Genomic DNA, 27,447 nt, shown 5'->3' with positions numbered 1-27,447 from the left:
CGACACCCTTGGATGTTTCCACGGAGAATAAAGCAAAGGTTAAATTCCTCAGCCCCCAGAGTGAAGTAAGTCAGAAAGAGAAAAACAAATATCGTATATTAACGCATATATGTGGAACCTAGAAAAATGGTACAGATGAACCGGTTTGCAGGGCAGAAATAGAGACACAGATGTAGAGAACAAACGTATGGACACCAAGGGGAGAAAGCGGCGGGGCGTGGAGCTGGTGGTGTGATGAATTGGGAGATTGGGATTGACATGTATACACTAATATGTAAAAAATGGATAACTAATAAGAACCTGCTGTATAAAACAAAATAAAATTAAAAAAAAAATTCCTCAGCCCCGAACTCCCCAGCCGAATAACGATACAGAACCCAAAGCAGGAAAGGAAGTGGGTCCGTCTTCTACCGCTTCACTTCCGGCCGCGGCGTCCCGCGCCCATGACGCAAACACGCCGCGCCGTAACGTGCGTCATCCCGGCGCGCCGCCGAGGCTCTGGCGGAGGCAGAACATGGCGGAGGTGGGAAGGGTTGCTGTTCGCGACCCGGATTCGCTGCTCCCTGGGGGCTTCTGGGCGGCGGTGGCCGTGTGGGTGGAGAGGCCGCACGTGGCCAACAAGCGGCTGTGTGGCGTTCGCCTAGAGGCCCGGCGGAGCGCCTGCTTGCCCCGGGTCGAGCATTCCGGCCCCCGGCCGAGCTCAGGCCCCGAGCCGGAGGAGCGGGCCCCGGCGGGATGCGGGCCCAAGGAGGGGCCGGGACACGGCCAGTGCTTCCCCGAGGGGGGGCCGGGCCCTCGGCCGGGCGCAGTCCTCGAGCAGGGCCCCCAGGAGAACCAGGGCCGGCGCCAGCAGGGGGAGGACCAGCGGGAAGCAGCCAAAGCGCCTCTGCTCTCTGGGGCCCCTGGGCAGCCCGGCAAGGCTGGAGCCGGGGAGGGCGACTTCCCCGCCACGGACCTGGATTCTGTCTGGGACGATTTCTCCCGGAGCCTCGCCAGCGGCAATCGAGAGATGCTAGCCTTCTTCACCCGCTCCGGGGCGGAATCGCAGCTAGAGGCTCAGCACGAGCTCGACGTGATTCTCAGAACTGTCATCCCAAAAATGAACACACACTTTTGTGCTCCGAGGAGAGAAATAGTCGTGCAAGGTAAGAGTATTTCTGATAGTGGCAGGTGTCAAAGATACATAGAGCCGGACACTAGTGAAAGTGGCAAGGATAGGTTTTAATTGGTAATGCACTGTCACCGTAGGGAGAAGAGTCCAGCATGAACTGAACTCCACTGTGATTTGTGCAGAGGTGACTGGGCTTTTTACAAGGAGAATGAAGGAAGAGGATGGAGCGGTAGAGCCCGGGAGGTGAAAAATTAACCAGAAGCAGGAAAGGTGGGGGATCGGTCCCTGTGACACCATCTGGGTTTGCTAACTGGTGCATGTGGATGTTAGGACCTCCCCTCCCACAGAGGCGGTCCCAGGGGCTCTTGCTCAGATGTGGGCTGGAACAGTCTGTTCTTCTCTCAACCTTGAGTTTTTTCAGGTGGGCACTTTAAGGGGGCCTAGGGTCATGCTAGGGATGTGGCCTTGAGCTGTTGGGAGCTGTGACAATGTTTGTTCAGGTCTTCATAGGCCAAGGTTGAACCCTAATTGAGACAGGCCTCAGAGGAGCCTGCCTAGAGTTTGGTCCCGAGGAGAATCTCTCGCAGAGGCTGCAGTTAGAATAAAAACCAGCCAGTAAGTGAAAAGGCACTAAAGGCACTTAGTCTGCCAATTTCCTTGCCATGCCCCAGGGAGGTTGTATATTTTTCATTGTTTTTGGAGGGGGCACGTAGAAATGTGACTCCTTAGTACAGAGGGTGGGGTTGTGGATTGGGGTGGTGTCTGGAAGGCTTGGGGAAGATGGTGAAGGAGCGCTGGACCATGAGTGGTAAAGGGATAAGGGAAAAGGCCAGCTCCTGGGGCAGCTCGTGGAGGCCTCCCTACATCTCAGAGCCGCACCCGTGCCGAATTTGACTCATGCTCAGAGCCTCATGACTTCCCCTGCTGCTGCATCTTTTCTGCCTCTAGCTGGAGATGGTTCTCAGCTCTTCAGGGCTCACGTGGCTAGACGCGGCCCACGTGTGTAATCCAGGATACCCTCTCTCTCTTCCGAGGTCCACAACCCTCTTCACAGCTGTAGAGTCCCTTTTTGCCATGAAACAACTCCGTGTGGTCACAGGTTCTGGGTTTCAGGGTGTGGGTGTCTCTGGAGGCTGTTCTGTCCACCACAAGCAGCGCTGCTGAATTACTGGTGGGTGCATACCCCCTCCCCGCCCCCCAGTACTGAGGGCCTCTGTGCCCCTGTAAGACTCTTCGCAGGTGTCCCCTCCTCCAGGAGGCCCTCTCTGACCCTGCTGCCCAGACTAGTTTAGGAGCCCTTCCAGCTTTTATCACCTTTTAAACTTCACCTCTCCTGGCCTGAGGGGATGAGCGCATCAGTGCCCACGAGGCCTTCAAACGTGGATGTCTGCATTCTCACGTGGGCTTCACAGAAGAGCAGGGCGGGCTAAGCCTGTCCTCTTCCTCTTGGTGAGCATCGCTCCTCCACGGGGCTGGGGGGGGGAGGGGGGGGCAGCCCTTTCAGGACTACGCTCAGCTTGGCGCGCTGTGCAGGCTGGGGGATGGGCCGTGGCCAGGACATTCGCTGATGTAAATCGAGTGGGGAAAAGCCCTGGGGGTTGAAGGCACGGTGGATTCAGTACTGTTTTTTTTTTAAGACCGCTTTTGATGAGACTCTGAACTAAGCACTTTAATCGATTATCCCTATCTTTTTTCCCCCAGATGTCCTCAATGGAACCGTAATTTTTTTACCTTTGGAAGAAGACAGTGAAGGGAATTTAAAGGTTAAGACGAGCAACGTGTATCAAATTCAGCTCAGTCAGAGCGAAGGAGAATGGTAAGGACCGAATAACTTAGTCTTCTCTCAGTGATGCTTTAAATCAATGATTTTTAAAAATTAATTAATTAATTATTTTTGGGGGGCTGCATCGGGTCTTGGTTGCTGTGTGCGGGCTTTCTCTAGTTGCGGCGAGCGGGGGCTACTCTTCGTTGCGGTGCGCGGGCTTCTCACTGCGGTGGCTTCTCTTGTTGCAGAGCACGGGCTCTAGGCGCACGGGCTTCAGTAGTTGTGGCTCGCGGGCTCTAGAGCGCTGGCTCACTAGTTGTGGCGCATGGGCTTAGTTGCTCTGTGGCATGTGGGATCTTCTGGACCAGGGCTCGAATCTGTGTCCCCTGCATTGGCAGGCGGATTCTTAACCACTGCGCCCCCAGGGAAGTCCCCGGTCAGTGATTTCTTTAGGCAGCTGTAAGATTCCGGTCGCCAAGGAGCAGCAGGGACTCTCCCTCAGGCAGTTCGGGTTTGTGGGAATGTGCTTTCTAGTTGGCATTTCCCTGACTCGTCCTTGTTCCTGTTGGCGCCTGGGTGGTCATAGCCTGGCTGGAGGGCCCGTACATTCTGTGTAGCCTTGATGGTTAGTAGCACCTGGTTCTAGCACCGAATTCAAATAATCACCGTCCATTCGTCTTTTGTTATTTCTTACACCTTGGTCATGGGTGGTAAGTGGAACCTTCTTTTTTATTGTCCACTGAGGCTCACGTGGTCTTAGACGTAGGGGGTGTTCTGTGATGTTTATCATAAAAGCAGCAGTTTCATCTGTTCCCTTAATTCCACGTGGTGTTTGGGCCTGTCTGGACAGTGTGACATTTTACTTACTTCCATTTGGTATTTTTTAAATGAAAATGTCAGAGGATGGTTAGATCACTTGCTGTTCTTCTGCTGGTGTTTTCCTGAGAGCCACATGCGTCTGTTCTTTCAAGACAGCCTCGGGGATGGGCTTTGCACGTGGTTTCATAGAGAGCTGAGGGGTACATTGGGAAGAGCTTGGTTTTGGAGTCACATAGACCTGTGTTTCCCCACCAGCATTGAGCTTGGGTACGTTGCCTCTGTGGCCCTCAGTCTTCTCATCTCTGAAACGGGTTTAATCATTTTTGAGCCCCCCCAGGAGGGGGCTGGGCCGGGCTTCCCAGGAACCTGTTGTAGGCTTACCCGCTGGGTGGGGTACTCAGGGTCGGCCGGGGTGAAGCCTCTTGCCGGTTGTTAAATGCTCCCCAAGGGGCCTTGCCCCGAGGCCCTTTCCTCTCCCCTGGAGAGTGAGGGCAGACCCCGTGGGAAAGCCGGGTGTGCCCGTGTGGGTCACCCAGGGGGTGCCGATGGCGGAGCTGCGGGGTGAGCGCTGGAGGCTGCTGTCCCCTCGCCTGGTTGGGGAAGCCCGGCCCGAGTCCGGCCGCGGCAGGCGCTCAGTGTGGTTGATGCGGTGGAATCCCAGCCCCTGTGCTCCATGAGCTTCCGAGTGCCCGGGTGGCTACTCCCCATCTTTCCCGGCTGACATCTCCTGTCGTTGCCCTGCCGGGCAGCTGTCACCTGCATTGCGTTGGGAACTGGCCACACCGTGGGGCCAGGTATGGGGCCTTCTCAGCAGAACACGAGTTAAATGGACGTTTGGTGGCTGCCACCGTGGGATGCGTCACTCCTGGTCTGTGCTTGGCTTCAGCAGGACCTCGGTGTGCCCACCGTGTGCTTGTGCTGGGCACCTGGGGGTCAGCAAGGCCTGGGAGAGACAGATGAACGCTCTAATGCCAGGTGGTGCTGGGTGCCGGGCAGAGAAGAGGTGGCTCAGGCCTCTATTGCCGGTCCCTTCATCGGCAAGGGCAGCGCTGTGCCCATCGTACCAGGGTGGGCGGGAGAGGCCCCTGAGGCCTGAGCGGGTGAGGGGGTAGCCGTGATGACCCCGGTGACACCTGGGAAATAGCGTGGGGCCCAGGAAGAGCAGAGGAAAGGCCCGAGGCCATCAGCCCCAGCAGGATAGCTTCCGAAGGGGAGGGACGGGAAAGGTGAGCGTCTTGGGGCGTGTTTCTCAGTGGACACTTGGCACCTGTTACTTATGGGAGTGAGCTGTGTCCCTTTGATGCGCCTGGTGGCAAAAGCCTGACAGTCATAACTCTCACCAGACCAGCGACCCCTTGCCCCTGCCCCTGGCCCGCGCCTGCCTCCAGCTCTGCCCCCTCACCCAGCCGCCTGTGCTTCTGGACGCCACCTCCTTTTCTGTGCGCCAGCAAACTTGATGCTTCTCCCCGTCATCGCACTGCCTGGGCCGCAGCCTCGGTGGATGTGTTGTCGTGACCTGGGCCCGCGGGTTGCGCGTTTACTCAGCGCCCAGACAGCGAGCGCCCGCCGTGATCAGGCACTGCTGGGGCCGGGGTCGAGCGGCGAACAGAACAGACAGGGCCGCGGCCTCTGCATTTTGGTGGCAGAGGACACACGGTGACCTAGAAGGACTGTGAGCCACAGGGACTGTGTATGTGTCCTCAGCTTGGTGACCGAGCGCGCAGCTTTCTGGATGGGAAGTACTCAGTGGACCAGCGTTCTACATCTGGGTAGCACATGTGAAATGTATAAAACCTAGAAAAGTTAAAGAAATCCATAAACGTTTTGGCATCTAGCTAATCGGTGCATGAAGTGGGAGGTGAGAGGAACTTTGTCGTTGGGCTGATGGGCTTCGTAAGATGTGTAAATGCATTTTAACAACGTTTGCAAGAGAGGAGGAACTCTTTCTGCTTTTTAAATGTGTTTTTCTCTGTAGGATGAGAATTCTGTAACTAGTTGCAGATTGTCTTGTGTTTGGGGTACCATATTTTGTCATCATAGCTGTCTTAGTTTCTCTCTTGTTTTGGCAAAGAAATGTGTAATTAGAAAATAAGAATTGAAACCAGCTCTGCTTACTCATATTTCTCTTATTTTCAAAGGTTCATATCTGTTTTAATTTTCTGTCCAGAAAGATGGCACTCAGATGGCATTGTGTATCCCAAACCCACCTGGCTTGGAGAAGAGCTGCTGGCCAGATTGGCCAGGTGGTGTGTGGAGAGCAGGCAGAGTGGGTTCAAAAGCACCCTGTCCCTCATTTCCATCATGAAGTACAGCAGGGTTCACCAGGCGCTTAAAGAGAAGTATAAAGACATAGCCAAGGTAATTCTGGGCAGAGACGTCTGTGACTTCCCCCACCCCCACTGACACGAGGTGATGCACCAGGCTGCTCCAGGTGACGTTGTTTCGCCTGTGTGCTACAAATGCAGACATTAAGTTAAAACATACCCACCTAAGGCCCACATCGCAGCCTGGACTTTGACATAGTTAGGGATGCAGACCATAAAAACATTGGCAGTTACGCTGTGGAAAAGGATTTGGTTTTTGTGTTTTGTTTTGTTTTGGCACATTACTATTTTTTTTCAAGAGAACAAAAGGAGAATAATTTAATTTAAAATAATTGAATATTTAAATACTAAGCTACCATAATTCTTTAGTATAAACATAAAGGTATTTGAAGAAAATATATGAAAAATTAAAGTACAAAAGCATGTACTTCCAAAAAGGAGACCAATTTTGTAAAATGTCCTTAACTTGAAGATGTAGAAAGAAGGTAACCACAAACATCTGTGTATTCACACCCAGCTTAAGAAATAAAGTATCACAAGCATATCTCCATTTATTGTGCTTTGCAAATATTGTAGTCTTTACGAATTGAAGGTTTGTAACGGCCCTGCACGGAGTAGGTCTGTTGGCGCCGTTTTCCAACAGCGTTTGCTCACTTCGTATCTCTGTGTCACATTTTGGTAATTTGCACAATATTTCAAACTTCTTCACTTTTATTATATTTGTCACGGTGACCTGTGATCAGTGACCTTTGATGTTACTACTGTAGCTCACTGAAGGCTCAGATGATGGTGGCATTTTTTAGCAATCAAGTATTTTATTTTTTGGCGGCACCAGGCGGCTTATGGGATCTTAAGTCCCCAAGCAGGGATTGAATCCACGCTCTCTGCTGTGAAAGTGCTGAGTCTTAACCACTGGACTGCCAGGGAATTCCCAGCAATAAAGTATTTTTTAATTAAAGTACGTCCGTTGTTTTTTTAGACGCAACGCTATTGCACACATAATAGACTACTCTGTAGTGGAAACGGAACTTTTATATGCACTGGAAAACCAAAAACTCTGCGTGACTCGCCTTACTGCGATATTTACTTTGTTGGGGTGTCCGGAACTGAACCCGCAATATCTCCGAGGCGCCTGTGCTAACAGAGTTGAACCTACTTTGTACTCTTCCTGTTCGTATCTCCCTCCCTTCTCCTGGAAGTAACCACAGTTCGTCGTTGCCATGTATTTTTGTATCAGTCCCCTCTTGCTGTGTAGCAGAGCATCCCCCAGAGTCTCAGGCGTTCCGGCTGGGGCTGGCTGACCTCGGCTGGCCTCGCCTTCTCTCCCAGGTCCTGGCCTAGTGCTTCTTCATTATCTTACCGTTTAGTACCTTTAAGAAGGGACTTCTTTATTCTTCCAGCTTTTAAAATTGTCCTTGGCGAGATGGTTCGTCCAAACTCTCTAATCCACTAGACTGGAAACAGAAATCTGAACGTTTAGTATTGGCCATCGGTTTTTTTCTCATCTGCCAAACTCCCGTCCTGTACGTTACTGATGTTAATAACGAGGCCTCACACTTGCACAGCCAGTATTTTCTAGTTTCACAGTACCTGCTGGTCATCCTGCGTGGTAACTAAGGCAGAGTCAGTCCCCGCTTTACAGATCGGGAGACGGGGACGAACAGCTGAGTGACACTCCTGACAAGTGACGGCAGCTCACAGACAGACCAGAGGGCGCAGCGCTGACCTCCTGACCCCTGTGCCTGTGCTTCCTCGACCCCCCGCCCCGCGTTTCCTTGTCTGTCATACTTGTCTAGATAAGTGACGAGGGTAGCATAGCTCAGCATTTTCCTCTGATGCCCAGCGGCCCCACCTAAATGTCTCACAGACATGTCTTTACTCCACAGTCTTGCTTCAGACTCCATTGGTCTTGATGTGTCCTGTTACACACAGATGCGGTGAAAACTTACACATGCCCTTGAAAATGTTGTAGGTGTGGCCTGAAGTAACTGACCCTGAGAAGTTCGTGCATGAGGACGTGGCTCTCGCTGCCTACCTGCTGGTAAGGCTGTGTGGGCTGAGTTTAGGTGGAAGGGCGGGAGGTTGCTCCGGGTAGCTCAGGGCTTCTACACTTCTGTTGGCCGGGGTTGGTTACACAAGTGATTTTTGTTTTTAACTTTGCATGGTGCTTTTGCATGAACGTAGAACGAGTCTGAATTGTGAAATGAACCTCAGGAATTGAACTGAAGCAGTGCCTTCCTAATTAGTAGTCAGCACGGAGCACGGAGATGCTGGCTGCGTTTGGGAGCTGCCGTCGGGGCCCATCTGATACGCACATGCCTACCTAGCAGTCCTCGCGTTCGGTGTTTCCAGTTCTAGACCTTCTCGGCTGCCTTGCTGACCACCTGGATCTGGGCAGGCCTTTAACTTCGTAGTCTTGATTTTCTCATCTATGAGATGTTTAGAGGAGATACCTTGCAATTGCCTTTCAGCCGTAATTCTCTTAGTCTTCGAAATAACATTGCTTCTCAAAGTATACGACACTTGAAGAATTGAGAGGACGCCTGAAGGAACTGACAGTAATCTGTACAGCTCTTGCCCAGAGATGACCACGTGAACGTGGACTCTGGGTGGAAGAAGGCGGCTTTGACGCCCACGCAGCATCCGGCCAGGGCCGTGGGCGGATCCCGCCTCGCTCTGCTCGCCCGGGCATCACATGCGCGGAGGCCCAGGGCCTCGGAGGAGGCCGCTCCTCCTGTTGTGGGAGAGGATCTGCAGTTCCAGGTGGGGTTGTGTCTGAATTACTCTGGGGTGAAGTGAATCACAAACTGACTTTGTTTTTTTTTTTTCTGTTTGCTTAGATTCTATGGGAAGAAGAGAGAGCTGCGCGGGGAGAGACAGCCAGGCAGTGCTTTGTCGACCTCGGTTGTGGGAATGGCCTCCTGGTCCACATCCTGAGCAGAGAAGGGGTAAAGCATGCTTGGGGCCGTTTCTTGTACCTTCGCTAGAGTGTCTTCAGGCCCAGCGCGAGGACTTTCTCTGCTGGTCCGATCGGGATTCAGAGGTGGCCTGGCTCTCGGCACAGCGGCTGGTTGCGAACTCTGTGGAGCGGGCAGCTTGTAAACAGGACCAAAGACAGCGGTCTCGTTAGACTAGAAGAGGGTTCTCAGACGCTCGGCCTGCGGAATAGCACGCTTTCAGCAGCTCTGATGCTTTTGTTGTCAGTATTTTCTTTGGAAAACCCACCATTTCAAGTCACGGAGAGGGGAATAAAGGATAAGGTGGGTTCTGCCCTAGAGAAGTTTGGATTCTAGCTCAGAGGACAGTCAGGCACCCATGTATTGTATTGATACACATACACATGTAAAACTGTGATAGTCAGTCTTGCACCCATTTTCTGGATTGTGAAGCAGAGGCATTGAGAGCTGAGAACAGCCCCGGCCCTGGGAACAGTTCAGGACTCGCAGGCGTCAGCTTTCCCCCGGCGTCTCGCGGCGTCCGGCGAGGCCAGTGCACTGGGTGCTGGCCCAGTGAGCTTCGTGCTTGAGAGTGACAGTGGAGATTGAAGCCCAGTCGTGGTGACCCGAAGGCTGGTTTTCTTTGTAGCATCCTGCCTTATGGACAGACGCATTTTTCCTCACCTGTGGGACTTTGGAATGGGGCTGTTAGACGGGGCTTTCTGAGGTGCTTTGTAAAGAGTGAGGCTGCAGTTGTGACCCCTGTGAACAGGTTGTCTGTGGGGTGTTAGCGCATCTGGTGGTGACTAGGAGCCAGTGGGTGGAGACATGGGGGTGGGGTCCAGGGAGAGCTGCGTGCGGTCAGGGTGCGCTGGATGAGAACGACCCTGAGGACGAGGCTCGTCTGGGGGCTGGAAGAGAAGGTGAGCCCGAGAACTGAACTTGACCAGCTCAGAGGAGCCGGCTCCCTTTCCGGGCGGGCGTACTTCCCGGGGCTGCGTGTGGCCGTGGCGGTGTTTGCACGCCTTGGCTCTGTGCCCCTTCGCGAAGCCTCGGCAGCACAGGTGCTGTCTGTGCCCCACAGGACGCGAGTGTCTGTTCTCAGCTGCCGAGGAGCTGAGGGTCTCCTGCACTTAACGCAGGGGGTGATACCTGCAGAGTTCGATCTGTTCTTGCTAATTTATTGTGGTGTACTGACCTGGACCTTTGATTCCTGAAATTCCTCGTTTCAGCATCCAGGCAGAGGGATTGATGTCCGAAGACGAAAGGTTTGGGACATGTATGGACCAGAGACGCACTTAGAGGTACTGGCGCTGTCCCTGCCCTTGACCTCAGCGCGGTTATTTGAAGGGGTGTCTCTGTGTACGGGCCAGTCAGAGATGCTCATAACCACAGCAGTCCACATTCGTCTCAGTGCCCTGAGGCTGTAGAAGCGGATGAAGCTTTAGACCTCCACAGCCTTCTGGTTAAACCGAAGGAGGGATGCCGGAGGAGCCGGAGGCGTGTCTCCTCCCCCGGGTCTGCCGCAGGCCCTTTGCATCTCCTGTGGGTGCCCGAGGGGGCTATTGGCTGCCTGGGTGGCGGGGGCGGAGGACGACCCCTCCTCTGCATCTCCTCTGGTGCCTGGGACAGGCCGCGTGTTCAGACTTCCGATAGGCAGTGGGTGCCCACCCTGCCGGGACCGGGCCGGGGCGGGGGCACCATGGGCAGTCCCACTCTGTGAGCAGCGTGGCCAGGAGTGGCCTCCAGCAAGACGGCGAGCTGGCGAGGAGTTGGAGGAGGGGAGCGCAGTGGAGTGGCCGGGCCGGGCTGCACACGCGCAGCCGTCCAGCGGGGACGGACAGCACGCCTAGCCTCAGTCGTGACCGCGGGGCTGCAGGGAGCCCCGTCCGCCCCGCCGTGGTCCAGAGCAGCTCCGAGCCATCAGAGAGGGAGGTGTCCTCCGCAGCACCCCGCGGCAGGTCAGGGCTCTAGCGTTTCCCGGCGTTGGTCTCTAAGAGCCCAAGCCAGCGGGGGAGCATGGCGGTGAGGCTGCACCCTTGGCCCCGGGGCGCCACGGGGCCTCTGCTGTCCAGCTGCCCGCATCGCCTCTGGACCCTGTCCCCGAGCAAAGACGCACGGGGGTGACCGGGACGCGACGTCTCATCCGCCCGAGGGCAGGATGCTGACCGGAGAAATGAAAAGGGCATTTGCTTTTCGTCGTGGAGAATGTCAGGAATATACCACAGTGGGGAGATGCCCGCGTGCCAAACCCCAGCAGCTCGTCGGCTGCCTCAGCGATTCTTTGTCTCATCCCCCCCCTCCCCCCGACCACAGCGTCAGCCCAGCCGTGGTTTCCAAGCAGATCTCGGGTATATCATTTCATCTGTGAAAAGAAAACGAAACTTTCAAGACTTATTTGGATGTTTTCTCTTTGCCTTTCTATTAAAGTTGAGAATATTACGGCAAAATATAAAAACATTGGAGGAAGGGAGGTTTGTTGCAGCTGCCCGACAGCTTTTTATTTGCTCAGTTTCTCATTATATATTTATACTTTGCTTTATGCTACAAGAGTTTACATTTGCTTGTATATTCACACATTACAATAAATTAGAACATTTAAAAAAATCTCAGGTTTGGGGAATGATGGTAAACCAGATGAAGGACTAGGGGAGGCTCTGCAGCTACATGTACAGACCACGTGTCCTTACACAGGTAATAAAATTGGGCTCTGAATTTCGATGAGGCTGACGATCAAAGCTAAGGGAATAACGTGGTTGATTCCCAAATCCCCTGTGTCCCAGGAGAAAAAGCAAGATAATTTCTTTGGGTAAAAAGTTCACACAGCGGTTGAATAGGCTCTGTTTAAATCATGACCCCACGGAAGAGCTGGCTGGCACAACGTGCCCCTTGGAGAACAGGTAGAAGATTCTGGTTCTTTATTCGAGGTTCCCTATGGAGTGGGGGAAACCCCACCCCATCACTCAGTGAAGGCCTGCTAGTAGGAGTGCCGTGTCTCACCTCTTGTGCATTTTTTTCTCGTTACACCTGGACCTCTGGTCGCCGAGCTGGAGGAAGAGTCCTGCATCTTCCCGTGTTAAATGTGAGGGTGGAGGCTGGCAGGTAGACAGGTAGAGCTTTCTTGTCTAGCATGTTGTTGGAAAGAAAACTGTAAACATGATTGTGATAATTACTAAGCGTAATTCGTTTTTGTAAATACAGACCTTTTAAAGAGGCAGGCAAATTTAAATGTAGAATGGGTGGGAAGAAAGAATAAATGGTATTAAAAGTTTGTTTTTGATAGTATCAAAAGTTTGCCTACTTTCGAATTATACATAGACCATTTTCAGTATTTCAGCATTTTAATATATGTGAAAATAGAAGCACATATGCTTATTCAAGAACCAAAAAGATGAATTTAAATTCAATTTTTATATCCGTCAGCTTTGCAAAACACTCCCGTGGCCTTCAAAGTGGGGGTTAACATCACATCTTCCCCATTTGTTCTGACCCAGAACTAACACGTCTGCTTACTTGCCGTGGGGGTTCATTCTTCAATTCTAAAATTAGTGGATTTTGAGTGGTCATATAGTCTCTCCAGTTTTTTTTTTTTAACCCTTTGTTTTACATTGAAGTATAGTTAATTTGCAGTGTTGTGTTAGTTTCGGCTGTACAGTCTCCAGTTCTCACTGACATCTTCACCATTGAGACTGTTGACTTTGATAATTAATGACGGCCTGCTAATTAGCAGAAAGGATAAGGTGTTCACTTAAAGTTCTTAAATCCTCAAAGCAAGCTGTTCCCAGCTTAACTACGGAAACTGTCACAGTGGTGAACATGCCTGTTCAGCGGGTAAAAACTTGCTGTCTGAGAGTTCACGAAAGGTAATAGTGTAATAGCAGAGGCTGGTACACACTTCTGCAAATTCTTCCTATATTTTCTCTTTTCATAGATGCGCTCATTCCACGGGTTGTGTAAGTGCATCAGGGTCTATGTCAAGTCAGCCTCAGACCTCCCAGCTTTCCGCTCACCCCTCTGCAGGCCGTTTCTTGTCCCTCCTCCTTTCAAAAGTAAAGTGGTTCACATGTCCCCTGTCTCCTTTAGCTGCTCTTATGTTTATGTATAAAGGCTATTTTTAATATCAAAAGAAGAAGAGCATCCAGAAGTGTTGCTGGCTCATCGGCGCAGCGATGATGCTAAAAGTTGTCGGTAGCCGTGCCCTCGGGCAGGCCGGGCTGGGCACGCACTTCCTCACTTCTGGCCCAGCTTCCACCTTTTGCAGATGAAGACCTGCAGCCCAGAGGGGCTGAGACCGGGCCGGGAACAGCTGCGGTTCTGCAGGGGTGGTTGCGTTTGTTGTTTCCCTCCGTGCTCCGGTTTTATTTACTACATGTTTTAGTCTTGTTCTGTGTCTTTCTTGTAGGAAAGTGCAATCACACCAAATGATAAGACCCTCTTCCCGGACGTCGATTGGTTAATCGGAAACCATTCCGATGAACTAACGCCATGGATACCTGTGATTGCGGCCAGGTGAGTAGGTGGAGGTGTTAGCACAGTGGTGGCTGGGGATGTTTTGATGCCTAAACCTCGCTGTCCAGAACCGTAGCCACTGGCTGCTTGTGGCTATCGCGTACTTGAAACGTGGCTGGTCCAGATTGATGAGATGATAATCTGCTGGATATATTGGGTTAAATTTAAAATAAATTCCACCTGTTTTATTTTGCTATTGAAGATACGGATACTAGAAAATATAAAATTATGTATGTGGTTCACATTATATTTTCGTTGTGATTACTTCCACAGTGTTTATATCCAGTGTTGAAAGATGTGTTTTTCCTGATAACAGGAGGGTTTGTCTTTCAGAGTAGAGACCTCCGCTGAAATGTTCTGTCTCAATTTTGGGCTCTCTGCCTCGGTCAGACTTCTTTAAGACGCACGTTACCTTGCTGCCTTTGCACATTTCATTGCCAAGTCTCTTTTATCCAAGGTTCTTTTGGACTGTTCTATTTATTTATTTTTTTAATGCCCTCCCCCTCCTTTTCTTTTAGGTACAGTTGATTTACAGTGTTATATAGTTTCAGGAGTACAACGTAGCGATTAAACATTTTTTTGGTCATACTCTATTGGTAGTTATCATAAAATGTTTCCTGTGTTCCCTGTGCTGTACAACGTATCCCTGGAGCTTATTTATGTTATACATAGTAGTCTGTACCTCTTAACCCTCTACCCCTGCCTCGCCCCTCCCCGCTTCCCTCTCCCCACTGGTGACCACTAAGTCATTCTCTGTATCTGTGAGTCTGTTTTGTTTTGGTTATTTTCATTCGTTTTATTTTGTAGATTCAGCATACAAGTGATAATGTACAGTATTTGTCTTTTCTCTGTCTGACTTCATTGCACTAAGCATAATACCTTCCAGGGCCATCCTTTTGGACTGTTTTAGAATAATATAGGTCAAGGAGCAAATCATAATCTTTTTTGTGCTTACCTCTGAAATTTCCTGTCCGACAGCTGAAATCTCCAAGTACTTCAGAAAGTTTTAGATTACAGTTGATGATCATAACTGCAATAGAAAAAAATATTTTTAATAAACGTAATTAGATTCGTATTTTATTGAAAAGATGCTATGCTGCATTGTTTCTAGAAATTAAATTGGGGAAGGCTATAATTCTTCTTTTATATAAAAAACAAAATCGGCCAGTAGCACATCGTTTGCATTTTGCCCGGGCGCACTATTGCCGCGTGGCTTTCTGAGGACTTTTCTTTATTGAATCTCTTTAAGACTTTGGCTTTCCGTGTCGCTGATTGTCTTTGAAGGTCGTCCTACAGCTGCCGCTTCTTCGTCCTGCCCTGCTGCTTCTTTGACTTCGTTGGGAAGTATCAGCGGAGGCAGAGCAAGAAGACCCAGTACCGAGGGTACCTGGATTTCATCACCGAGGTGGGGTCGACCTGTGGCTTCCACGTAGAGGAGGATTGTCTTAGGATTCCTTCCACCAAGAGGGTGCGTCCTGGTCACCTGGGCTGTCCTCAGCGGGCAACACCGAGGTGTTTAGATGGAGAGCTTGGGGCCGTCCTTGTCACAGAAGCGTAGACGACACTGGGATGGTCGCGGGTGTGACTGTCCCAGAGGTGCCCTTGCTGATCCCAGCATCCCCGTCCGTCGCTGGCGGGTCCGGAGGCTTCTTCTGTGCCTGCAGATCCCCTGCTTTGCAGGCGCTCTGGCACTTCCTTCTCCCGCCCTGTGGCAGCTCTGCAGGAACCCTCAGCAGGTCTTCATCCCTTTTCCAGAAACTGTGACTGCCCCTCGGGGACCCTCCCAGAGCGGGTATCAGCTTGGCGTCTCTACAGGTTTCTGGCCATAGTGCTGCCTGGGGCTGAACGCTCTAACTCCTGACTTAGGGTCCCAAATTACTGGCTGAAATGGCTTCAGAAGTTCAAAAGGATTTCACATTTCCTCATTAAGAGGCTTATTAATTCAGATTTGCTTGAAATAAACTTTTCCAGGTAGAAATTGACCCTTGCACTGCCTGTGACCCTGCCAGGTGGTCGGGGCCGACCTGCTTACCACGCAGGGGGCTTGAACTACTGAGAGAGTCAGGGGACCATTGACATTGGTTTCTTTAATCTCTGTTAACTTTCTTTCATGAGACTCTGTGGACGTCAGTGCTTTTTGTGAAAAACTAAACACAAAAACCTGTCACCCGATCTCAGCTTGATCGCGTGACGGTGGTGAAAAGGATTGAGGGTTTGAGCTTGACTCTCGACTTTGCCACTTCCTGGCAGTGCGCTCGGGGGCACATTACAGACACTCCCTGCCTGTGTCCTCACTGCCAACTAGGGAGGAGCAGCTCGCCGGCCGGTGCTGGGCGCTCGCTCGGGCTCACCTGCGTGCGCTGGGCCCCTCTTCGGCTTCAGGTACCATTGCTGTCGCTGCTCAAGATCGTTTGGGAGCGTCCTTTCGGGCTCACCTCTAGAGCCTTCACGTCATTCTCTCACATACCCTCTATTTTGGCAAGTCAGTCTTCTGAGGTTGGAATGGAATTTTGCTGGAGTTTGGGTCACGTGGGTACGAGGATCCTACAGTTTTGATGTTTGCATTTGCTATTCCGTTACTGGTTGCTGGAGACCACGGAGCATTGCTTAATCTCTCCGAACCTTAGGTTTCCTATGACTGGAAGGTTCGGGGGTCAGATGCAAGTGCGGGTGTCCACACACAGCGGCTGTTAATTGAGGACTGATGACGTGCCACGCCTTATTCCACGCACACAGAAGTTGTCACCTGCCCGAGATCACACATTTAACAGGTGGCACAGCTGGAGAGCAGTGAGGGGTGGCTCTGATGCAACCAGATTCGCCTTCATCAGGTTCGGGCCCGGAGAGGACGTCCAGAGACGCTGTACCCACTGCAGCCTCGCCGGACGGGGCCTGGCTCTCCCCGGGGCTCCTGAGGGCAGCCTTCGTCTGGACGTGCGAACGGGGAAGGGGACAGCGTGAACTGGACATCCCCGCCGTGCCAAGTGCTCTGCTAGGTGCACACGTGCTCTCCTCGCTCTGGCAGCGCTGCCCCTTGAGAGCCCTGCAGGGTTACCGTCAGGGTCTGCGTGTGGGGCGGAAGAGGGGTGCAGTGGGATGCGGCTGGTTGGCTCAGTAAAGGTGACCTTGGTCTGTCGTGTTTGTTAGGCGCTGTGGAAGTCAGGAACGAAGCTTCCTGTGGACTTCTGCTGATAGTATATTAAGTCATCGGTTGGTTTGACTTTTTAAAATAAGGATTCTTTTCATGATAGGTGTCGAAGGCTTATGTGGAATTTATTCTCCAGAACGAGAGAGTTCCCTGGAGAACGGTAAGGGTACTATTGGAACCTGCTAAAGTACTTCCTGTGCTCTTTTCACGTGTAGGTGTGTCTCATTGGGAAATCCAGAACATACCCGCCCGCTGGGGAAGATTCTGTGGACGAGCGGAGGACCCGCTACATCAACAGCAGGCGGGGCGGTCCTGTGAGCCCGCCTGGCCGGGTCCCTGCCCCTCGCCCACCCGGGGCCGCTGCCGGTGGTGCCGATGGCCCCAAGGGGCATGGAGCCCTGGACGCCGGGGCCGGGCACGCTCCAGAGGCCCCCGCCGAAGGACTCTGGCTGGCTGGATTTCGCCCCAGAGAAAAAGCCAAGCGCGTGAGGAACTGTGCCGCCCTCCCTCGAGATTTTATTGGCCGAGTGGTTTTGCAAGTGGCGAATCTGTTGTTGGGCGGAAAGCAGTCAAACGTGACAAGCTCTCAGAGCAGGAGCGCGACGGCCTGGAGTCGGGGAGGTAACGGGCACCCTGGGTCAGAGCAGGAGCGCGACGGCCTGGAGTCGGGGAGGTAATGGGCGCCCTGGGCACTGGCTGGGCTCCAGGCAGGGGCTCTTCTCTTCTCAGAGCCAACTTCAAACTGTGCGGTACGCGGGCCTCTCACTGCTGTGGCCTCTCCCGATGCGGAGCACAGGCTCTGGACGCGCAGGCTCAGCGGCCATGGCTCATGGGCCCAGCCGCTCCGCGGCATGTGGGATCTTCCCGGACCGGAGCACGAACCCGTGTCCCCTGCATCGGCAGGCGGACTCTCAACCACTGCGCCGCCCGGGAAGCCCCCTTTAGTCATTTTTTAAATATTTATTTGGCCGCACCGGATCTTAGTTGCCCACCTGCGGGATCTTCCTTGCGGTGTGCGGGATCTTTAGTTGCAGCAAGTGGGCTCTTAGTTGCGGCATGCATATGGATCTAGTTCCCTGACCGGGGATCAAACCTGGGCCCCCTGCACTGGGAGCACGGAGCCTTAACCACTGGACCACCAGGGGCGCCCCTGTGTGGTCACTTTAATTAAGTGTCAAGGAGTCCTCATCATTTCTGTCAAGCCGTTAGGAGTGTGCACATGGGCTGAGGGAAGGAGCTTGTCGGTGGGCTGCTGCCCGAGGGTGCTGTAGGGCTTCCTGAGCAGCCAGGCGCTCGCCCTCTGAGCTTTGGGGTCACTGGAGGAGATGGAGGCCCCACCCTCAGCCTGTTAGCCTGTTGGGGATGCTGCCCGCTGGCCCTGTGGGTGGGCCGGCCCAGGGAGGGGTGAGCGGTGGGTCCTTCTCCCCCCGCAGCGTGGATGGCGCTCTGCTGAGTCTCTCTTCATCCTCACGCCCCTCCCATCCCTTGTGTACGTGTGATGCGGCAGTGCCCTCGAGCTTGATCCCCTCCAGGGATCACCTGACCCTGGGAGCATCTGGTTGGGAGAGCCTCTCTGGGGACCCGGTGGCGGCCATAGCCAGTGCCGCCCTGGTGGAGGGGGCTGACTATCTGCATAACTGCGGACAAGGCCCAGGCGCCTGGGGAGTTCTGTGGGTCGGCACCCCCTTCCTCGGTGCGCACTGCAGAGGCGGGCCAAGGTGGAGAGGGAGGACGCTGCCTCGGGGCTCGGAGCGGGGCCTCGAAGGGCTCAGGGTCCTCGGACCTGTAGGCGGCTCTGAAAACATGGACTCTGACTTTTAATTCCCAGGATGGTCCTTTCCTCTGCGGGGTCCTTTGGGAATGACTGTGCCCAAGAAACGCTGGGGTGGGACGCCCTGATAGCGAGCAAAGATGGGGTCTCTACCTGGGCTCAGTTTGGGTGGGTAGCGGTGGCTCCGATGATGATGGGGTCTCAGGCCTGCCCGCCCGTTGGAAACGTCGGGGAGCCGGGGTGCCGTCCTCCCCGGGTGGGTCTCCGAGGGCCGGGCTGGTCTGAGGTACTCCCACTGCCCCGCCCGGCGTGAGAAGCCTACCCCGGCGGGGGCGGGGGGTACCCTCAGCCTCGCAGCTGCACGCTCCGCCCTTGGTCACTGGACTTAGTGACCCCTGCCCCAGCGTCAGGCTCGGGACCCCCAGTGTGTCTGAGCCCTGCGCGACGTCAGTGAGCGGGTCTGTCCCCGGGACCTCACTCATCCCAGGCTGGGGTCTACCCTCTGCCAGGCATGGCGGAGGGGACGCCGGGTGGGAGGTGGCAGGCTCAGGACACGCGCACGTGGAAGGGTGAGAGGCAGCGGTGTGGAGCTGCATGTGCGAGCCCGCGTCGTGGAGCTCGAGGCTGGGGGGTGGGGGAGGAGGGCAGGCTTCTGGGCTGGGATTTAATTTTCCCGCGGACTTCCCGTCTCCTCTCAGAAGGGGTTCCAGGTGGCTGCGAGGCGGGCTTGGCGCGTGGAATGGCAGTCCCCGCTCCGAGCAGCGGCTGGGCCACGCGGCAGGGCTGACTTGCTGTGTCTGGGAGGCTCGGGGGTCAGACACGGCGCGCGCGCGGCCTGACATCTCAGGTGCGATGGCTCTGCCTGTGGAGTTCCAGCAAGCTGTGGATTCAGTTTAACTAAAGTTCTCACGTGGGGGAAACCCTGTCTTCAACAGGGAGCCTGTCCTTGGCGGAAGTGGCCGGGGAGCTGGACAGGGAGACGCTGCAGAAGCTGAAGCGGGAGTGCGGGGGCCTGCAGACGCTGCTGAGGAACAGCTCGCAGGTGTTCCAAGGTGAGGGGTTGGGCCGGGCCTCCCTCGGTTCTCAGCGCCTGAGGATGGGCTCCACGCTTCCCGAGGCAACGGGAAGTTGCTCTCATGCAGATTCTACCACCGCCCTCTCCTGCCTTCCCCCCCTTTTTTTAATGAGATAAACCTTATTTGAGAGGAGTTTCAGAGCTAGAGGACAGATCCCCTCACGTGCATCTCAAGTCGCGGCAGGATGTGGGTGGCCCCTCTGCTTCCCTGATGCTGCCAGCCTCTGCCCGGCACGCCCGGGCCCAGCCCCGCCCCCGTCCAGGACGCGCCCCCTCCTCCCACGCTGGCAGGGCCTCCCGTCGCTGGGGAGCTTTTCCGGGTGGAGCTTCAGTACTTGCTGTGCTTTGGCCTCTGGCTGAGCTCCCAGCCAGGCCCTGGGCCTAGAGGAGGGAGGCCTCCCTACCCTGGCCCATGTGCCTGCACTCCCCTCCCCACACACACTGGCGCCCTGGGATCCAGGTGGGCGGAGGGAGGAGGGCCCGGGGCCTGCGTGCTCTTCCACGCAGGCTGCAGAGCGCTGCAGAGCGGGGTGCCGCCGCCCCTGCCCTCCTGGAGTTTGCAGCCTGACAGGGAGGGGAGACGTCGCAGATGTTTACATGGGCACCTGGGGTTCAGGAAGTTCTGTGTACACATCCGACAGAGGATCCATAAGTCGTCGTGTTTGCTTCTTAAAGCTTTTTCCCCTTTGTCTTTGTGGAAGTATTTTAAAGCACATCCCATCTGACATGCTAGTCACCCCTGAGTACTTCTGTGCGTGGCTTTAAAAATAGTGGGAGTCTTCTTGCATCACCCTAGTGTCGTAGGTGACATTCTCGCCCAGGGAGGCCTGGCCTCACCTCAGACAGGCATCAGGAAGGCTTCGCTTAAGAAATGACATCTGAGCTGGGACTTGGTGAAGTGAACAAGGAAAACACTTCAGGCAGAGGGAGCAGCGTGTGCGAAGTGGCAGGATGGGGCCTTGCTGAACGGGGCGGGGGCGGGGTAGGTAGGGCTGGCGGGCTGCAGCCCCCTGTGGCCGTGAGGGGGACCTGGGCCTCTGTGACGGGCAGCGGCGCGCTGACTCGCTGTGATGGTGGGAGGAGCAGGCCCAGCTGCCCCGTGAGCTCGTGCAGGCGGCCCGAGAGGCGGCCGGAGAGCAGTGCATCAGGCGAGGAGGCCATGCCTGCCTGAGCCCCTCTGTCCGTGCTGGCGCTGCACGCCCAGATGACAGCCTCCCTGTCCCCACCCGTCCCCAGCGCCCGGCGGGTGGGTGGGCACTCCCTAGGGACAGGTGCCTTGGGCGTCTGTGTGGGGAGGGGTGACGGGCCCTGCCGGGCTGGGGCCTTTGCGGAGGCGGGGAGGCCACTGTGGCAGCACGGAATAGAAGTCTGACCGGAGGGCGCTGGCCAGCACTGGGCCTGAAGGCCTTGTCCCGCGCCCCGGGATCTGGGCCAGTCCCTACCCCGCACCTTTGTACTCCTACCGCCAGGGTGGTTGCCCCGTAACGGGGGGCGTGGGCGGAGGGACCGCGCACGGAGATGCAGAAGCACATCTGTCCACTCCTCGGCCTGTGCACCTCCTCGGGAGGTGAGCGCTGCCGCCTTGCGGTCCCACCTCCACGCGTGCACCTGAGCGCTCCGTGCGCACCGCCCGTGTGTGCACCACCCCGAGGCGTACACACCTGCACCACCCGCCCCTTGTGCGTGCACCTGAGAGCTCGCGTGTTCTCGCCCGCAGCACCTTCGGGGGCCTTCCAGAGCTAACGTTGGTTTTCATTTCAGCTTGACCTCAGTCAGCTAAATGCTGCTGTTGCTATGGCAGTGAGGGTCCAGGGTTGGGGGCTGTGGAGGGCAGCCCACTGGTGGGCTGAGAGGCAGGGGGCGGATGGGCCTTGCGGCTGGGAGTCCCCGCCCAGCTGGGCTGCACCGCGTGGAGCTTTCGTGACTGAAACTCGCTGTGCCCAGGGGACTGCTCCGCTTCCTGCTGTTCCCAGCACGGTTTTCTGTTTGGTTCCATGAAAGAGTGTTCTTTTCTCCTGCATCGTAAATATGCATGTGTGCGATCGGTTTTCTGTGCGGTTTGCATCGCTGAGCGCGTTTATTTTTGGAAACGCTTCTGAGTACGAGGCTTGGGGGTTGAACTCCAGTAAACATTCTATACCCAGTCACACAAAAAATAAGCACCAAAGCTGGGTCTTATCTCTGCAGGAGATTTTTTTTTAAACTAACATGGTTAGTTTTACACGAGTGAGGAGGTGAAAAGAGTTTCCGATGCTTCAGCTCCACCTGCCCTGAGCACCTTGTGGGCCGGGCATGTGCCCGCGCTCAGCCTTGAGGACACGGACGCAGCTCAGCGAGGTCGGTCCCTGGCCCGGGGTCTCCGGCGAGCTTGGGGGCTGGGCCGACCCCCCGGGTCGAGAGGGGCCCCGAACTGGTGCTGCTGAGCGCGCCGCACCGTCCCAGTAAATTTACCTCCCTACTGGGATTCTGGAAGAATCCTCAGCTGCTTCCTCAGGACACTGTGGCTCAGGTGACGTCTGTGGTCAGAGACAGAGGGGGAGCCCGAACAGTAGGTCCACCGAGTCTGAGGGACTCACGCTTTGGGGAGGAAGTGGGTTCACAAAAGTCGGGTGAGAAATGAGCTCCGTAGAGCACGTTTTATGCCTGTGATTCACTTAAAATCGGGAAGTCTGCTGGTCTGGCCTGCCAGCCGGCTGGAGGGGTGCAGGCAGAGGGCACGGGCCTGCCCAGACTGGGGGCGGGGGCCTGTCAGCCGGCCTGGCCCCCCCCTCCCCGCAGGGCCACCCCTCATCACCAGTGCCTGCTCTACAGGCCCTACAAGTCCTGCCTGGGTCCCCTTCCCCCGACCCTGCAGGGATTGCTCCGGAAATGTGGTATGCTGGTGGAGGGCCCGCTGCGAGACAGCCCGCCCTGAGGGAGCGTGGACGGGCCAGCCTCTGGAGGGTGAGGGTCTGCATTTGGCTTTGGCCCCAGCGAGCCCCTCACCCTCTCGCCCGGACTTCTCTTGAGCCTGTCCAGGCTGTCAGGGGCTCCTCGTCTTTCTGGGGCACCCACGGCGGGAGTCTGGGGGAGTCTCACCTCCCAGGCTCCTTTGCACGCGGTCGGGGGGCTCCGGCCACCCTGCCCAGGCTGGGGCGTGTCGTTCGCGGCTGCACCAGGAGGGGCTGCTGTGGGAGCGCCTGTGGAAGGCCGTGGCTGCTTGCCCAACTGCCGGGCCAGGACAGCCGAGCTCTCAGTGTCTGCCTCGTGGGAAGCAGGGCCGGCCTGGCCCTTCCTAAGTGCTTCTCGGCCGCCCCCTGAGGGTGAATCCCTGCATCCCTGCGTTGTGTCCCTCGTGCGGAGAGGCACCTCTGCAGTTCCTTCCTCTGGTTTCAGGGGACGGTTTTCGGTAAGCATCAGTCTGCAGAGACAGACAGTCTCGTATTGCTGCAACGAGGCAATGTGAAAGCGAAATTCAAGCTTGAACGCACACTTCCAAGTTTTCCTTAGAAGCTGGAGAGCCAGATTTGTTCAGTAAGCTTCCTTTATTTCTGCCGAGCCTTTCCGTCTCCAGATGGCCGTATAGTTTCCAGGGAAAAGCAGGACGGGTTTGGTTGCTCTGGCCCCATCTCACGTGGGGGTGTTGGCGTCTCGGGAGGAAGCGGCCAAGCGGAATCTCCCAGTGTGGCTTCAGCCGAGTTGGGGCGACTGGTTCAGGAGGCATTTGGGCGGCCCCGGGCCCTCCCCCTGCGCCGCCCAGCTCTGCGGCCACCCCGCCCACACAGGTCCCCCCCGCCGCATCTCAGCCCCCTGCTGCTCTGTGAGGGCCTCCCGCCCTGCCCCTGCCGACAGGGCTGCCGTGCCTCTACCCCCTACTTCCCGTTTACGTTTGGGGGCTCTGCCTGTGACCCTGCTGGCCCCCGCAGCCTGCCCCTCATCTCCACCTGCCTGGACAGGGCCTCTCCCCTGCTCGCTCCGCTCCCTCCTTATGATGCGGATGCGTGCCCTCGAGGGCCAGTGCCGCCACGCAGACGTCCTGCCCGCATCAGGACCGCGCTCGTGGTCGGCGTTAGCCTTGTTCCACGAGCCGGTGCCCACGAGTGGCCACGCCCGGGTCCCGTCACCAGCAGGACCTCAGGCACTGGCTCCTTGCCCTCCACCTGGTGTGCGGCAGCCCCTCCTGACGGCTCCCAGCCCCAGGCGCCTGCACCCGGTCCTTGCTCCCCTCGGCCCCTCCCTCGTGCTCCCGTGTGTGTAGGTGGGACTGCAGGCCACGGGCGGGTGGGGGGCTGGGGCCACAGCCCCGGGATCCCCGCACCTCTCCCCCCCAGCCGCCGGGCCTGCGGGGGCTGCGTCTTCTGTGGCCGCACCCCGGCCCTGGACAGCTGTCCCCACAGAGCCCGGCCACCTGCCCAGCTCGCAGTTCACTCCTCGGCTGTGTCTTTTCTCTTTGTTCCCAACCCCAGTTGTGAACGGGCGAGTTCGCATCCGCGACTGGAGGGAAGAGAGGCCTCGGAAGGAAAAGGAACCAGAAGCAAAGCGGAGGCAGTTTTCGGAAACGTTCAAAACCCGCATCTGTTGGTTTTTCGCTCATCACCCCGACGGTTGTGTTCTGCCTTCTGACCGCTGCCCGTTCGCCCACGGGCCTGGGGAGCTGCGGCCGGCCACCACCAAGAAGAACAAGCAGCCTCTGTGAGCTGCTCCGCCTGCGGGAGGCCTGGGGCAGGGAGGCCGAGCCTGAGGGCAGCTCCCAGCTCCCCCGAGCGCTGCGCTTCTGCCCTGGTGGCGTTCAAGGTGTTTTCCTTCCTCCTCGCTCACGCCCCACTGAAGCTACAATCACTCACACCTCCCCCCGCCCCGTCCCAGTGCTGGGTTTGTTGTAAATGTGGTCGCCCTTAAATGTGTTCAGCATCTTTACATCAGGAAGAGAGAGTGACAGTCTTGTGGTGTCTCGTGGCTCAGGAGGTGCAGGAAGTGCTTGAACTGGCCCTTCTCCAGCAGTGTGGCCGTCCCCGCCAACCACTAGCCATCCCGGGGTTGGCCGCCGCCTCCTGCCGTAGATCTTCTCCCCACAGGTACCGTTAATTCTCATTCCAGGAAAACAAAAATAATCCCCAGATCCCGATGTGCTTCTATGTAAAATTGTGTTTGTAGTTCTACACAAAAGGCCGTGTCAGTGACGCTGTTCCGCCCCTTGATTTTCTGTGGAACGTATCCGGTGGCCTTTTCCTTGTGGAGCGTTCCTCGTGCGGCATTCTCCGTTCATTCGTGAGTGATGAGAAGGAACCCACTCCCTTCCGCTCCGTGCAGCATGGCTGGGACTGGGGCTGCCGCGGGGCATAGGGCCCTGCGCTCGGGAGGCCCTGGTCAGCTGGGAGCCCCCGGTGCCAGGTCGAGGTCAAGGACAGGCCAGCAGGCGCCTGGCCAGCCTCCAGGAACGGGCAGAGTTGGCCGGGTGGGCACATGGGCTGTGCCTGCCTACCACCCGCCCAGCCTCTCCCTTGCGTGAGGCCCCGCGAGGACCTCCTGGAGGGCCTGAGTGGCTGCAGTGGCGCCGCTCCAGCCGTGCTTGGCTTGGCCTGTGCAGGTGGAGCCACCCTTTTCTTTTTTTCTTGCCGCACTGTGCGGCATGCGGGCTCTTAGACCAGGAATGGAACCTGCACCCCTGCAGTGGAAGCTCGGAGTCTTAACCACTGCACCGCCAGGGAAGTCCCAGATGGAGCCGTTCTGACCAGTGAGGTGGGTGGGGGACCACTGGGGCTCCCGGGGGCGGTTTCCTGCCTGTGGAGACCCCTCCTGGTGTAGGAAGGCAAGGGGGCAGAGCCAAAGCTGGGCGGAACCCAGGTTCCCAGAGTCTCTGAGCTGTTATTCCCAGAGCCGAGGTGCCTCCACTCTTGAAGCCGCTGAGCCGAGGCTGCTATCGCTTGCTGCCCGGGACGAGCCCCCTGGCCTCCCTGTGTCGGGATCCTCCCCCCTTCTCCTCTTGGAAGGGAAGCATCCCTACGGGTGAGCCCTGGGGCTGCCCCAGGCCTGCCCCACGTGCAGGGTGTGCCCCCCAGGCAGCCCGTCTGCCCGAGCCGGCGAGCCCCCGCTCTCATTTTCCGGTACGAGGGTGATGCACTGCGGCCACCGTAACCTGGGTCTGCAGGATCTGGACTCAAAACCCCATCCAGAGCTGCCTGTCCTGGGGGGCAGGCGGGGTGGCCCTCAGGAAAATGAGCTGCACCCCTGCCCCCAGGTCCCGGGACAGACATCTTGTCCTGAAAAGCCCCAAGGGTATGTTCTCAGCCCCGCGTCCTGTTTGGGGTCAGGGAGATGACCTCAGCCCTCCCTGTTGCCCCGGGGACACCTGCCCCAGCTGGCGGCGTGGTCTCTGCCTGTCCCAATGGGGGCTGCCCGGCTGAGAGCTGCGCTGAGTGGGGCGCCACGCCTGCAGTTCCCCCGTGTGCCACCCAGCGTTGCCGAAATGGCTGCGCTGGGCCGTGTCGCCCAGATCCAACTTCTGGGTTCCGGGAGCCATTTCTTACCAGCCCCCAGGACCGCCGTGCCCTCTGCCCAAAGGTCACCGTGACGTTGGGCGTCACACACGCTATAGCATCGCAGCTGTGCCACACGTCTGGGCGCACAGGCCAGGTGATTGCTGAGCACGGTGGCCTGGCTGCGGCCTGCCCCGAGGACATGCCAGGTGATGGCCCTGAGCCTGAGCGTCTTGTGGGAAGTGGGCTCTCGTGAGCGCCGCACAGGTGGCTGTGAGGTGGACTAGACCAGGCCCACGCGGTCTAGCCGCAGGCCAGGTGGCGTCAGGGCCCACAAGCGGCCTGTGTCCAGGTGGCCCGGCCTGAAGTCCCATTTCTTACAAGGACCCAGGGAGCCCTGTGGACTCATAGGTGCGTGGCCCTGCAGCTCTCGCCCGTCCCCAGAGCCTGGCTCACCCCGTCTGCCTCGGAGGAGGTGCACCAAGGGGAACAGAGTGGTTACCGTAGTGACTGGCCTGCTACCAGCCGGGGCTGGTCGGGGTTAGCAGGGCAGGAGGTGACCTCCCGGTATCCCGAGGGCTGGGTAGCTGTTAGCCTGGTGGCTGGTGCGTTTAGAGGCCATGGGCCGAGTCAGTGCTGGTGGTGGAGTGAGACCCAGAGGCGAGGGTCCTGGGGGGTTCCTGCGGGCAGGGGAGTGACCTCAGGTCACGTGGCACATCTTCCAGGTGCTGTCCAGCCTCTCTCCGTCCTCCACCCTGTTCTGTGTCCCTGGCCGGTGGGGGGTGTGCTCCCCTAGGCAGCCACCTTCCTGTCCCACCCAGAGGTGACCCCTACCCCTGTCTCCCCATTAAAGAGCTCTGTCACTTCGAAGGGGATCGGGAGCTGAGGCTGTGCTTCGTCCCTCTGGGCTCTGCTTCTGGGATGACTGCCCACCAAGGGTCACCATGGAGGCCCAGGGCTGCTGCAGGGAGAGCCCCGGCACGGAGAGGTGAGAGCACCCTTTAACCTCCTCCCTGCCCGTTTCCGGCTGGCCCCTTCCTGGGGTCGTTTTTCTTGGGGGCTCTGTGGTTAGGGGAAGAGGCAGCTCACAGGAAAGTGCATTAGAAGTGGGTGAACAGTGGGCCTCCACTCAGGATACGGTTACCATAGCTGCTTGGAGCCACCCAACTCACCCCGGACGGAGCCCTCGGTCCAGTGGGGGTGACAGGACTTTTGGGAAGTCCTGGACCCAGCGAGGCTGGGCTGCCTGCAAAGAGATTGCTCTCGTCCAGACAGGAGGCGGACAGGACAGCCACGGCCGTCCCCCGAGTCCTGTTGCACTTGATGGTTTATATCTGTTATAGTTAAACCTCACCACCCATAGGGTGTCAGTGACCTGGTGCCACAGAAAGCAAATTGAGGCTCAGAGAGGTTGGGTGACTTGCCCCAAATCACACAGCAGCTGCCAGAATCGAGATTCAAACCTGGGACCCCCCCCCTCCCAGGTGGCTCTTTCCTGGGGGGGCCCTTGAGCCGAGGGGCCGAGCAGAGGTTT

The 27,447-nt window shown here is 56.6% G+C and overlaps 1 protein-coding gene across 5 annotated transcripts; it reads left to right on the top strand.

Moving 5' to 3' along the window:
- Positions 1–496: 496 nt before the first annotated feature.
- On the top strand, positions 497–24,722 carry TRMT44 (tRNA methyltransferase 44 homolog). 5 transcript variants are annotated; one of them, XR_004349942.1, is made up of 12 exons: positions 497–1,145; positions 2,813–2,927; positions 5,834–6,053; positions 7,992–8,060; positions 8,860–8,967; positions 10,188–10,259; positions 13,358–13,464; positions 14,749–14,932; positions 16,828–17,233; positions 19,319–19,435; positions 22,834–22,971; positions 23,904–24,032. XR_004349942.1 is itself a non-coding variant. In XM_032632220.1 (11 exons), exons 1-11 carry the CDS (start codon positions 515–517, stop codon positions 24,058–24,060), a joined length of 2,238 nt encoding a protein of 745 aa, XP_032488111.1. In that variant the 5' UTR covers positions 497–514; the 3' UTR covers positions 24,061–24,722. The 5 variants fall into 5 exon arrangements, 2 of the variants coding, with proteins under 2 accessions (XP_032488111.1, XP_032488110.1); XR_004349941.1 differs by having other exon boundaries at positions 16,828–17,285; XR_004349943.1 differs by lacking the exons at positions 22,834–22,971; positions 23,904–24,032 and adding an exon at positions 19,082–19,230 and having other exon boundaries at positions 19,319–19,403.
- Positions 24,723–27,447: the final 2,725 nt, after the last annotated feature.

This window comes from Phocoena sinus, chromosome 5 (genome assembly GCF_008692025.1).
Source record: "Phocoena sinus isolate mPhoSin1 chromosome 5, mPhoSin1.pri, whole genome shotgun sequence".
NCBI classification, from domain to species: Eukaryota; Metazoa; Chordata; class Mammalia; order Artiodactyla; family Phocoenidae; genus Phocoena; species Phocoena sinus.
The sequence above is the reverse complement of the archived record's forward strand: the minus strand, read 5'-3'. Positions and strand labels throughout refer to the sequence as shown.